Source organism: Ruditapes philippinarum, unplaced genomic scaffold (genome assembly GCF_026571515.1).
Source record: "Ruditapes philippinarum isolate M1 unplaced genomic scaffold, ASM2657151v2 ctg5282_1_1_1_1, whole genome shotgun sequence".
Lineage (NCBI taxonomy): Eukaryota > Metazoa > Mollusca > Bivalvia > Venerida > Veneridae > Ruditapes > Ruditapes philippinarum.
The window spans coordinates 42,620-57,071 of record NW_026852155.1 but is presented as its reverse complement, the minus strand read 5'-3'; the positions used below and the strand labels follow the sequence as shown (position 1 = coordinate 57,071).

Below are 14,452 nucleotides of genomic sequence, written 5' to 3'. Positions count from 1 at the left end.
TATTAACAATAATGTAATATATACAATGATAACCTTGGATATAAACAATATGATGGACTTACAGGCTAATGATTCTTTAAACATTACTATAAACCTTATTGAAAAAGAACCATTGCATTATGTACAAGTCTCTTCTGCACTTCCCTGTGACAGGTGGTGAATCCCTGTGATGGGTGGGAGTTGGTTCCCTTTGATGGGTGTGTGTAGGTTCCCTGTGATGGGTGGGTGGTGGTTCCCTTTGACAGGTAAGTGGTGGTTTCCTGTGACAGGTAAGTGGTGGTTCCCTGTGATGGGTGGGTGGTAGTTCCCTGTGATGGGTGGGTGGTGGTTCCAGTGATGGATGGGTGGTGGTTACAACTGACTGGTGCATTATTTTATAAGAACAAAATAGTGCACATGCCAATGTTTTTAATAACAGCATTTTTAATATATCTGATTAATTAAACAAAGCAACAAAGTGATCCTGAATGGAAACTTTTATAATATTCATGCAACAATTCAAAAATCATAAATCTTATATTGGTAAAAATTTAATACATGTATGTGTACCATACAATCTAGACAAATTGTGCTTCTGTAAAATTGTTATTATCAAAATAATACAATCAAGAATTGTATATTTTCTGCTCTATACACATGTTCATTTTTTTTCAATTTTCTTTATGCATTTTTAAGACTTATGATAAGTTATATGAACAATTACATATATAAGCAAGATACAATCATAACACAGCAGCCTATGTTATATAACCTCAAAACTGTTCATGCAAGTCCATTTAGCCTCTCCAAAACCTTTATAACTAATAATATCAAGTACACAGAGTTCACACAAGAAAATAAAATAACAACAAAAACATTTCAGTAAATTGTATAAAATAATTAAAAAGCAATACTGTGTTTTAATTTTAAAGTTATATTTAAAAGCTCGGATTGCAAAAAGAAGGTCTGTAACTTATTGCAAAAAATCTCAAGTCCACTTCCTGGAACTTGCCCATATTGGTGCCTTTTGAGGAAATTCCTGGGTGGATTGGTCGATACTAGGCTACCATTCAACTTAATGCTTTGTTTAAATGTGACATTAATGGTTAAAATCCCACAGTCAAACTATTTAAACATTGTTATATGCAAAAATAACCCCCACGGAAAAAAATCTTAAACTTGAAGCGTTCTAACATCAAAATATCCATCCTTATAAAAATGTTTAATTCTCTGCATTTGGGAATATGACACACCCGATCAGAATTAAAATAAATGACAGTCATTGTCTTCAATCTTTCTTAATCATCAAACTTAATTGTGAAATTTTCTGAATCTGTAAACTTTGACCTTAAAGGTCAATGTCATTTAGATGTCAAGGTCATATATAAAATATATTTCAATACATGGGGTATTTTGCATTTAAGTATCTTTAGCTTACAGTCGAGTCAGAAACACAAAATGGGACAAAAATAATATATGCAGACCTATTGATGTTAATGATACATGTATAAATTTATCTAATTAGGCAAATTTATTTTTCATTACTAAACTTTTTAAATAGTTCATCTCCTAATTAAACAATGAAGCCTATAAGTCTAGGTATACTGTCTCTCTTGTGACCAAATAGATTAAAAAAATCAAAAAATTTATTCTAAATCAATATTAAAATTTTCTATTTAAGTTTTCACGGTCATATTACATTTTTAAAATGTGATTAAAAACCAATATTTTTTTTTCAGCACTTTTCAATCATAGTCAGCAGGAAAGATGAGGTCTTTGACAAAATCATGATTTTATAAACTTAAAATAGTTTTTATCTCACATATTCATTTATGAATCAAATCATAATTTATGTTTAATTTAATTAAATAACTTAAATTATATATTTTAGCTCTACTCTGTAAATATTTTGAGTGTAAACAACATTGATTGAAAACAAAATGTCAATATAGTAATAAGCATATGTGATAATTTTGACAATCACAAAACTTAATAATAAGACAAATATTTTGAAAATAAAAATATGAGCCGTGTCATGACAAAACAAACGTTATGCGTTTGCGACCAGCATGGATCCAGACCAGCCTGCGCATCCACGCAGTCTGATCAGGATCCATGCTGTTCGCTATCAGTTTCTCTACTTGTAATAGAAATGGTAAGCGAACAGCATGGATCCTGATCAGACTGCGCGGATGCGCTGGCTGGTTGGATCCATGCTGGTCACATACGCATTATGTTGGTTTTGTCATGACGCGGCTCATATGGTAAACTACATGTATACACAAAGAAGACCCATACACTGTTTATCAAGCATTTTGATCAGTAGCCTTCCTCAGACAGTATTTGATGTTGAGTTTCCTCAGCAAATACTAATGCATGAAAAAAAGTGTATTAATCTTACAAATTTCTGTACATGAAAATCATATTCTCATTTTATTATTTACACTGAAACTAAACTTATGCGAGCCAAATCAAAATAAATATAATGCGATAACCAATCCTTTAAAGAAAACATAATATATTTTCTATAATCAAACTTGAAATCTTATCATATTTGCAGTCAAATCACAAAAAAAACAAGATCTGTCAGTTTGACAGCCTGCTCGACTATTCTTAGTGCTTGATAGTTAAATAAGAGCCTTAATAATGAAAAATTTCAGGAGGTTCCAAAAGGGCCATAATTCCATCAAAATCCATGTTAGAGTTATGGGCCTTTGACAGTGGTCAAGTATTATGCTCTCATATAAGTTAGTGAAGTTTTAACCTATTTCCTTCAGTAGTTTTAGAAATACCAACTTGCACACAAAAAATATAACCAAAATGTGACACTAGCACCAGCTCCGGGGTGAGTGCAATATCTATCCCTATTCTTAGTCAAGCCATAAAACAAATCACCACTGATGTTATTATTTCTAGAATTCAAACAATTCCGTTGCCAATGCTACAAGTATCCAGCAATGTAAACATGTATGTTTGTTTAAGTCTGACCAGACTCTGTAAGTTATATAACATTTTGATACTGAAATCTATTAACCTATAACCTGCTTGAACCAAAAGTAATAAGACTGTGCCACCAGTATAGAGCCAGGCCAGCCTGCATATCAGTGCAGTCTGACCAGGCTCTACACTGTTGGCTGACCAACTTCATATATTCATCTTGATGTACCTAAAATTGATAATGGACAGTTCCAAAAATGTAAGCTGGACAAGTCCATTTAAGAAACTCAGCAGGATTATGGTGAAATATCCAAAAATAAAAGCTTACAAAGTCCATTACATAATGTTTTAGATAAAAGTTCTTCAGAAACATTCCCACGACCTTCAAAAACAAAACAAATTGTCTTAATTCTGACTGCTATGTGTATTCATCAGTGAGTTTAGAGTATGTTCAATGGTTTCAGCTCCCCAGTACATAAGTTGATCTTGTGGTAGGTATACACATACACTGGCTAACTTCAATATTGTTACCATGTTCTTCTGGGTCTAAAACAGATGTGAAACATTCATTTATAATTAAATCACATGTAAATTAACATGAATGGTTTGAACTATAAATATTTTGTACATAAATTGTTTATAAACAAAAGCTAAATTTATCCCATAATATACAGAACTTTACATTAAACAAGAGGGCCATGATGGCCCTGAGGTCGCTCACCTGTATATAGCCCCCTCCCCGCCCGGGCCAATTTTTACCCAAGGGCTTTTATTTGTTTATTTGAACAGACTTGGTAGACACCCATAAGAAGATGTTTCATGCTAAACATCTAAGTTCTAGCTCATTGGGTTTTTTAAAAGAAGATTTTTTAAGTTTTTACTATACACATATAGTTAAAAACAATGACACCCCTGGGGCAGGGCCAGTTTTGACCCCAGGGCTTTTATTTGAACAAACTTTGTAGATATTTACTAAAAGATGTTTCATGCTTAATATCTAAACTCTAGCTATATGGGTTTTTTCAAAGAAGATTTTTAAGTTTTTGCCATACACATATAAGGAAAATCAATGACCCCCGGGGCAGGGCCAATTTTGACCCCGGGGCTTTTATTTGAACAAATTTGGTAGACACCCATTAGAACATGTTTCATGCTAAATATCTTAGCTCTAGCTTTTTGGGTTCTTTAAAAGAAGATTTTTTTGAGTTTTTACTACAGTAGAACTTTGGTAAGTCGAAGGGACTTGCGTAAAAACTTCGACATATCGAGACTTCGACTCATGAATCGCTCTCAATTTCATGACAAAATTTGACCCGTGACTAGTCTATAACGAAACCTATTTCATGTTTTTTCCATTATTAATATGATATTCACATTTTACAATGATAAATATAGCATGTTAAATAACGTTTTTTTTTTAAATATTTGGACTACCCCTTGACGTATACAATAGAGTTGCAAAAGGCGTAACAATACGAAAGGACGAAACTTTACCAACTTTTAGTATAAATTTCGCGTGTTATTCTCACGCGACTCCGGGTCAAGGATATAATCAAATGAAAGTAGTTCTTACTGTTTACTTTCAAATACCACTACGGCAATTAAAATAGTAACGATTAAAGCATTTTATCACACATTTTATCGCAAACAAAGGCTGTTTGAACACACAGCTGTATAATTAACATCTGCCACACAAGTTGATTGGAAATCGTCTTCGCAGACAGATAAGGTGTGAAAAATGTCTAAAGATCGACGGTGTCAAAATAATCGAACAACTTCGACTTATTTGTGGTAAATTGCACTAGATTTACTTAACACAGACCACCAAAAAACTTCGACACATCGAAAAATTCGACACATAAAATCTCGACTCATCAATAGGTTTTTATAAGGAATATATTGGGGGAAAAGTCGGGACTTTAATTTTTCTTCGAGACATTGAGAAAATCAACTCATCGAAGTTCGACTCATAGAAGTTCTACTGTATATGCATATAGGGAAAATCATTGACCCCCTGGGGCGGGGCCAATTTTGACCCCAGGGCTTTTATTTGAACAAACTTGGTAGACACTCACTAGAAGATGTTTAATGCCAAATATCTTAGCTCTAGCTCTTTGGGTTCTTTAAAAGGAGATTTTTTTAAGTTTTTACTATATGCATATAGGGAAAATCAATGACCCCCTGGGGCAGGGCAAATTTTGACCCCAGGGCTTTTATTTGAACAAACTTGGTAGACACTCACTAGAAGATGTTTAATGCCAAATATCTTAGCTCTAGCTCTTTGGGTTCTTTAAAAGAAGATTTTTTAAGTTTTTACTATATGCATATAGGGAAAATCTATGACCCCCTGCGGCGGGGCCAATTTTGACCCCAGGGCTTTTATTTGAACAAACTTGGTAGACACTCACTAGAAGATGTTTCATGCCAAATATCTTAGCTCTAGCTCTTTGGGTTCTTTAAAAGAAGATTTTTTAAGTTTTTACTTTATGCATATTGGGAAAATCAATGACCCCCTGGGGCGGGGCCAATTTTGACCCCAGGGCTTTTATTTGAACAAACTTGGTAGACACTCACTAGAAGATGTTTCATGCCAAATATCTAAGCTCTAGCTCTTAGGGTTGTTTAAAAGAAGATATTTAAAGATTTTTCTTTCGGTTGCCATGGCAACCAGAGTTCTGCATGGAATTAAATTATTTGATTAATTTTCAAAGGTGACCACCAAAGGAACATTCCTGTGAAGTTTGGATGAAATTGGCTCAGTGATTTATGAGGAGATGTCATTTAAAGCAAAAGTTTACGGACGCAGGACGGACGACCGATGGACGCCGGACGAAAAGCGATCACAAAAAACTGCAACAAACAAATCCATTTGCAACACCAGCTGTGATTTTGATTTTTTTAATTAAAGCTTTGGTGTTCTTTTTTTTCACTTGCAAGTTAAAGCTGATCTTAAATAACATTTAATTATGAACTGACTGGGTATCTATATTTTCCCCAATCAGTCAGTCCCATAAGCTCATATTCAGTGCATCTTTATAATTTTTGTCCTGAAAAAGTTTTGACTTATTTTGATATATAAAAACCAAGTGCTTTCAAAATCCAAAACGAAAAGAAAAAATATTTGTGCAAGTACATATGCATGTACGTATTTTTGTAAAACATGACTGTACAGTACCTGTAGATTAAGTCGGTCAATGAACAGAAACATGTTCTGGTCAGGGTTACTAATGATAAGTCCAGTATCTTCTTTCCTCGTCAACAAAAACACAGCTTGCTTCTCAATATCTCTCTGTAGAAACTCAAACTCCATCTGAAATTATATAACAAAATATTTCAAATTTCCTTTTATTGTCATTTTAAACCATTATTCAAGTACAAAAAGTAATAACTAAACCATTATTGTTTCTAGCCTAAAATGATACAGAATCAATATATTACTTATTTTCAATATCTGTTACTTTTCTTGAAATTAGTGTCTGAAAACACAAGTATTTCAGATGAATGTCGAAATACTGATTGTATTTATTGGTACATATTGCATTGGCGAGAGCTACTTTAATATGTCCGTGAAACAACAGGAGGGTTTTGTTATCAGTCTTCAATGCTTCATAAACATACAGAGTAGGTTTTGTAAACAACGATGAGTAATCTACTAATGATTATATACTCATCAGTAGCATTTTGAGTACACCTGTTTTTCCCCCCAACTACTATATAAATAATCAATAGTTACCTGTATTACCTGACTAATTTTACAGATTTTTTAAAAATATTTTCAAAGGAAAATTTGACTTAAAGGTTGAGGTGTCATTGAGTGGTGATTTTAGGATCACAAAATGTTTGACAAACAATACAAAGGGAACATTACTATGCATATACTAATATTAAACAAGAGCCATGTCAACATGGCCATCCCCCGCCGAATGTGTTTGCTCATTGGAAGAATGTAAATGTAATAGAACAGAATAATTCTATTTTAAGAGGTCTTTTGGTAATGAAAACTGATGGCTATAGTGATTACAAATGGAAACCTATGTGAATACTGATGAATGAAAATAACAAAGGGCAATAACTGAAAAATAATGCAGGGTAGGTTATCATTCTTGTGTGCTGCATCCCTCCTCAGTAAAATCTATCCACCTATGAAGTTTCAAGTTGATACCTCAAATACTTTTTGAGAAAAAAATTGAATTGAAAAATTAGGTATGAAAAATAACAAAGGGCAATTACTCAAAAATTATAAAAGGTAGAGTTATCATTTTTGTGCAGTGCACACCTCCTGAGTGAGATCTATGCACCTATGAAGTTTCATTTTGATATCTCAAAGGCTTTTTGAGTTATGCTCTGGACAAAAATTAATTTTGAAAAATAACAAAGGGCAATAACTCAAAAATAATGCAGGGTATAGTTATCATTCTTAAGCACTGCACTCCTCCGCAATGAGATCCATCCACCTTTGAAGTTTCAAGTTGATACCTCAAATACTTTTTGAGATAAGCTCTGGACAAAATAGCATAAAAAAACAAAGGGCAATAACTCAAAAATTGTATAGGGAAGAGTTATCATTCTTTCGCACAACATTCCTCCTCAATAAGATCTATCCAACTATGACATTTCATGTTGATATCTCAAACACTTTTTGAGTTATGCTCCACTCAGGTGAAAAATTAGGTATGAAAAATAACAAAGGGCAATAACTCAAAAATTATGAAAGGTAGAGTTATCATTCATGTGCACTGCACACCTCCTGAGTGAGATCTATGCACCTATGAAGTTTCATGTTAATATCTCATAGGCTTTTGGAGTTATGCTCTGGACAAAAATCAATTTTGAAAAATAACAAAGGGCAATAACTCAAAAATCATGCAAGGTAGAGTTATCATTCTTGTGCACTGCACTCCTCCTCAATGAGGTCTATCCACCTATGAAGATTCAAGTTGATAACTCAAATACTTTTAGAGATATGCTCCGGACAAAAATGTCGGACGGAAGGACGGACGGAAGGTCGGACGGACGGACGGAGACTATTTCTATATCCTCCGCCGAAATTTTTCGGCGGGGGATAATAACTGATATTTTGGAGAAAGATAAACTTTCTTTTGATAAAACAATCACTAATTCAAGTTTTACACAATATAGTTTATCAAAACTGAATAACAATAACAGACCTGAATATTAAACATAACTAAGTCTGACCTAATGTAACTTTCCTTAAAACCCTGGTCAATTTTATATTTTAAACAATCCAATCATCTTTAATAAATTTAATGCATGTTCACATGACTTTTTCTCCACATTACATTTATATTAAGTTACAATACACTGTAAAGGTTATTAATATTTATATGTCATTCAAAGACTTTCCCCACCAATTTTTATAGACTGTCGAAGATGTTCAAATGAGTATTATATCAATCTGGACCACCACTCCAACATAAAGTCACACTCTTTTTCATAGTAAACATAAATGTGATGATATATTAATACCATACTACCTCTATTTTCTTGAATGGGCCTTGCTCCTCTTTCCATTTTGAGAATAGGCTACATTCAATCCTATCAATATCGTTCCGTGGCCAGAGAAAATAATCAACATCTGTTGTACAACCAATCAAATCCTGGTTATTAAAAAAAAACACTATTTACAGAATTACAAATTCCTCTTAAATTGCTCAAAATATTATAATATTAAGAGAGAAATTACAGTTTAAGTTCAAGTTCTAAAATAACAATTATTAAGCAGAAAATAGTTTTTCTTTTTACAGTTTTTACAGTGTAGATAAAATCATAAAGCAAACCAAGGAAACAGAACAAAGCCCTCATTTCAAGATTTTGGGGCCAAAAATTCCTCTCCAATTAGAGTTTATATTTGTCCCCTATTTTTTTTCTCTTCATTTTAACCCCCAACCGACCCTGCTTTACGCTAGGAACCGCAACAATGTTTGTTGCCTTATCAAAAAAGAATAAGTAGTTCTCGGCATTAGGCGGAATATCGTTGGCACACAAAATTCCATTTTTATCAAATCAATGCAAAATTCCCCTACCTTATGGTCCCTAGTAAAGTCCCCCTAAGGTAAATAGGATCTTATATAATTAATTACGAAGCCTGATTTAATTATGTATAAAGAAACAAAGCATGTATTCTTAATATTTATACCTAAAACACTACATTTGTAACAGAAAACTCAAATGTTGATAGTAATTCACATCTGAACCCCACTAAAGTGCTGAAAGTAAATATTTACCCTCCTCAATGGTTGCCACCTGGGTGCATGGAATTGCACTATATCTTTTTCTATCAATTCCTTTGAACTTTCCTCAGAGTATGACTCATTCTGAAATGTGTATACAATAAAAAGTCCTATTAAATTGCATTTTATATGATCCTGTTGACTTACTTTTAATATTCATGTGTTCAAAATGATTTTAATAACTTTCAGTACAATAAGGTTATTAACAGTACCCTGTATAAATTAGGACAGGTATATCACTGACCATTAGACATTTTTTATGTATTTTCTGGCTTATTCAAAAGGTTGGTATGGACTATGGATTAAAAAAATTACAGGAAAATAAAGAATTTTTTATTAGCAATAGATAAAAGAACAGGCATATATTCGTTCATTTTGGGGAGTTGGAGATGGAAGAGTGTTAAGTCACACAGACACTTTAAATGGTCATATTTTGACTTCTTGGCTTTACAAGTGGTTGAAGAACTTAAGACTTGTAATCAATTAAGTATCATAAAATAGGACTGATTAGTTGTATATATTTTCTATATTATTTACTTTTGATGAATGCCACATAATACAAGAAAATTTATTTATCTTCAAATACATTATACAATAACAAAAAAATACCCCACAAGCTCATGAGCTATTTTCAGACATTATTTGCATGTACCTTTGCTCCTTCCTTTATACATTCTTCGTAATTATTTGTCATCACTGGGAGTACCTCTTCTACTTCAAAAACTGCACAACTCTTTTTCTGTAATATCACATATGAATATTTATGATATACACACAGGTATTAAATATTCATTCATTCAGAAATATTCTATAGTATAGCTCTATGTATAGGTGCGTATTTAAAAAATCAAATTGGTTAGGCGCGGTGCAGCTGCCGATTTACTAAAGTAAATGTGTTACAATTCATTTGAAATACTGCAATCCTATTGGACAAAAAATAATTTTAAACACTAAATCTTAATAAACAAGAGTGTAGGACAAAATCCCTCCCTTAAAAAAGCCCTCCTGTAGGGCAGACAAAAGCCCTCCTGTGAGGACACGGCGAACAAAACCCTTCCCGATAAAAAAGACTGGGCAGATGAAAGCCCTCCTGTGAAAATGACAGGGTGGACAAAATCCCTAGATTATAGATGCAACACTGCTCTGTGACAGTTAATCGATTTCAGGCCATTCAGGGACTATACTGGACGTTTTGGCAGTAAACTAAAGTAATGATGATAGACATAAAAAGTTAACTTTTTTAATATCCATTTTGATAAATCATCAATTTAAATAAGGTAAAAGCAAAAACTCTGATTAAAAATTAACAAAAATGATAGGTTGAACACCACCAATTCATTTAAATCCATTTAACGATACAAAATATTTGCATTTTATTTTACTATTATGTATGAAGTCCTGGAAAGATCTGGTTTATATATTGTAAATTATATGGGATAGTCAAAGACGGGGTCCGCAAAGCGGGCCCTGGCTTTGACATGCCCTGCTATAGACTACATATGTATATTTAATCTTTTCCCTCATATAAGCGTGTTTCGACGGCTTTTTGCCCCCCCCCCCTTTTTGAGGCCTTAAAACAGTGAAAAAATGCCCTATTAAGGCCCCAAACACTGGTTTTCATTTGAGAAATGTTGTTAAAATAAGTGACCACTTTTTCGGCGCCGTCCCTCATCCAAATGTTACATCAGGGAGTTGCCAAAAGGGGGATGTGCCCCCTTCTGTTTGGGAGGTTTGAATGGGGGGCGGAGTCCCCCTCATCGCCAAGAAAATTTTGGACATGTGACAGGCTTAAAATGGCCTCAGGTCGATCTTAGGGTAACTAGTAACGGACGCTGAAAAGCCATTTACTCCATCTCAATTCATTGAGTTTTGATGGAAAAAAGCAATGCAAAATAGTGATTTTTGGCAATTTTGAGACGTCCCCCTGTTGCCATGGTAACAGGAAATTAACGATTGAGCATGCTGTTACAGAGGCTATGGTGTAGTCAACATTTGTGCCAAGTTTCATCAGTATTGAAGCATTTTTCATAGTTTCATAGCAGTTTGAACTTGTTACAGGAGGCTTTTCAATGCCATTTTTGCAATATGCTCATGGGGTAAAAGGTTAAAAGAAATTCAAATAAAACACAGTTAAAAAATATATAGAATTTCAGGGCTCACGCTGTCGGTCGCCATAGTCGCCATTTGCGATTATTTTATAAGATTGGCGATTATTTTTGCATTTTGGCTACAAAATCTGGCGATTATTTTTTACTTCCAACATTGTTTATATAAGGTGTAAAAATCGATAATGAATGCAGTAGACCCAATTAACACCAGCGGGGTGCATTTAATTGAGTGTCAACTTCTTACCGGTCACGTGCTGCTTACTATATTGCCCGAGGTGAAAAAATACATGCGAGATGTTTAATTGTATAAGTACTTTAAAGATATTGTCCAGCATTTATAATAGCCATCAAATACCTGTCAATTAGCCACAAAAATCGTTTTAAAATTGATAAACTGGATATTGACTTACCCAAAATTTACCGTGAATTGCAGTAGATTTTTAATTGCAAATTTTGATTTTTTTTTGTATTAAGCTATTTGACTAAATCGCCAGTGGAAAACAATGGTAAAGTATTTAGAAAGTATAAACTTTCAAACAACTATTTGCACAACAACCAAAATTGTGAATATTTCTTCAGAAAACAGGAAAAATCCGATTGTCACATATTTTCGCGACACCGATAATTTTGAAATTTATTTAAAGGTGAAATAAGCTATGTTCTGTTTAAAAATCTTTACTACTATGGCAGAAAATTTGTATTACATTGGTGATGATGATATTTTTTCAGTAAATTATTCAGAAAAAAAGCTGCATTCTGTGAATGAGTTTGCAAACTTGTGTTATTTCTATAGGCTAATATGACCTAGATCCACTCCAGTTCAGTGTGAAATGTGGAAATTGACAGTGGTTATAGCTGACAAAATTTGATTAGAACAAACAAAAAAGTTGTCTGATAACAGCATTATGTAAAGTTATAATAAATCTTTAATATTCTTGTTATACAGTAATTATACTAATTATAACGTTTTTATTCTGTTCTATAATAACAAAGTTGTGGTTCTATTTAGAAAAAAGGGAGTTATCAATATACACAAATGTATCAGTTTATTTGAGAATCCTTATAAAACTGAAAAAGTTGTATATGTAATGTTTATTTAATCAACTGCTTATGTTGTTAATCGCTAATTTGTGAATAGTCTGCTGAACTTTTGGCTATTATTTTTTTAAGTTGAAATTATTGGCTATTATTTTATTTGAGCCAGTGTGAGCCCTGGAATTTTATACCTTATCCTATCAATTAAATTTTCAGTATCAGTTCTTGTTAAGAGCCACCATTTACAATGTAACTCAATGATAAAAGATGGTGTATCCCCATAACAGAACAAATCTCAACTTTTTAGGATTAATTTATGAATTCGAAAACCTAGCTAAACGCTGTTTTCTGTTACTTTCTGTACATAGCTCTGGGGAATTCACCTAATATGGAGTGTAATAGCGAACTCGATGTTTTCAGCCTTTTTTTTAAATTAAATTGAAATAAAACAGTTATTTCTTTACAAGAAACTAACTAAATATAATTGTATGAATAATTCCATACAAAAAATAAAGTAAATACATAAGTTTACGCAGAAAATAACCTTATTTATAATGGAAGAATCCACTACGTCTGTTTTGATTTTATTGATTTTCATTATAAACATTTCATTTTTTGAAAAATTTGCAATACATATTAAAGGAATATTGATAATTTTCCAATACATCAATTTGTTTTCACCTTTAACGGTAAAATAATGATAGAAAAATAGAAATATCATGTACTGTGTTATGTACTTCATTTGGTGTAATTCCCCAGAGCTAAATCCGTAACGTACCGGAAAACGGTGTTAAGCTTGGTTTTCGAAAAAGTTCAATAATAAAACGTCGAGTGTTCCAAGTGAAAACCGAAGTGGTGCATGAAATATGGAATGACACAGAAACAAATGAAAGGAATTTTAAATGACTTTTCCGTTCATAGGCTTTGCCTAATTTTATATTATGCTTGTTATTTAATTATAAGACTTTTCCATCTCATAGGTAGCAACTGATTTCATATTCATATATTACAGTGAATAATAACTTTGTGTCACCACATTGAATGTATACCTTTTCTTTGAAGTGAAATGTAACATACATCTTAAAGTCGAAGTGGTCTGCTAAAGATTCTTGCTTTTTCTTTAATTGACTACGTAGTCGTTTTAATGCAGAGCTCTTCCTCAAAGAAGGATCTCCCATATTGATTTATTTCATTTAAGGATGTTTTTTAGTTTAACTTCTTAAGTTTTTGATGGCAGATTTTTTTTGAGATATTTACAGACATGAAAAAAAACCCTATAACATTTTGATGTTACAAGTGTTGACTACATCAGTACACAGACTACATATTTACATAATGCAGAGCAAAAGTCAAGTGTTTATTTCTCATTAAAAGCCATTCTTCAAACACTCTTACAATCTTCTTCTGAGCCTACTTTTGACTAAGTGAGAATAAAGGGAGACAACCGCAAGACGTTACAAATTTCGTTAAGTGAATGACAATCTCAAATTGACAGTCCGCCATTTCTCACACAATTCAGTTATATTATTTCTACAAATTAACGTCATTCTGCTTGTTGACAACAATCCTTTTAGTGCCCAAATTTGGGACTGTAAAACAGAACTGTCACCCAATTTCCAGCGGAAGTAGAATATGTTACTTCCGGGCGGAGAATCATAATAAACTGGCTTTTAGTCTCAAGTAAAGGTTCCATGACACTAAATTTCTATCATACACAAGTTGAACTTCGTTTTCACGTACCTATGTAGCTAGAAACGGGAAGATATCAAATCTTTAGTGTCTTATTGAAATATACAGCAACATCATTTTACTCCGTTGTGTAAAAAATTTATGTACTTTAAACAATCGTCATTTAGAAAAAAATATTAATAGAATAATGTCGCGGAAGCAAGCCTGTTTGCATACAGTACCAAGAATTAGGTAATTAAGCAGCATGAGTCCTTTTAAGGCAATTGAAAATTTATATATGCAAATAACATGATAATGTGAATATGCTGAAAACATGAACCAGTCCAGAAGGTTTTAGCATTAACTTACTTACTGTAGATCTGATACTTTGGCAGGTTGCATTGTCTAGAAATAAGTTTTGTTAGTTGTTTAACCATGTTAACGGAAACAAAAAGCCTTTAAGAAAGCTAGGAA

The 14,452-nt window shown here is 32.8% G+C and overlaps 1 protein-coding gene across 1 annotated transcript; it reads right to left on the bottom strand.

The window, feature by feature from the left end:
- Positions 1–1,252: 1,252 nt before the first annotated feature.
- LOC132750827 (uncharacterized protein C6orf62 homolog) lies at positions 1,253–13,964 on the bottom strand. Its single transcript, XM_060740875.1, has 6 exons — positions 13,360–13,964; positions 9,820–9,906; positions 9,162–9,251; positions 8,412–8,534; positions 6,092–6,226; positions 1,253–3,462 (listed from the first exon to the last, which is right to left on the bottom strand). Exons 1-6 carry the CDS (start codon positions 13,486–13,488, stop codon positions 3,322–3,324), a joined length of 705 nt encoding a protein of 234 aa, XP_060596858.1. The 5' UTR covers positions 13,489–13,964; the 3' UTR covers positions 1,253–3,321.
- Positions 13,965–14,452: the final 488 nt, after the last annotated feature.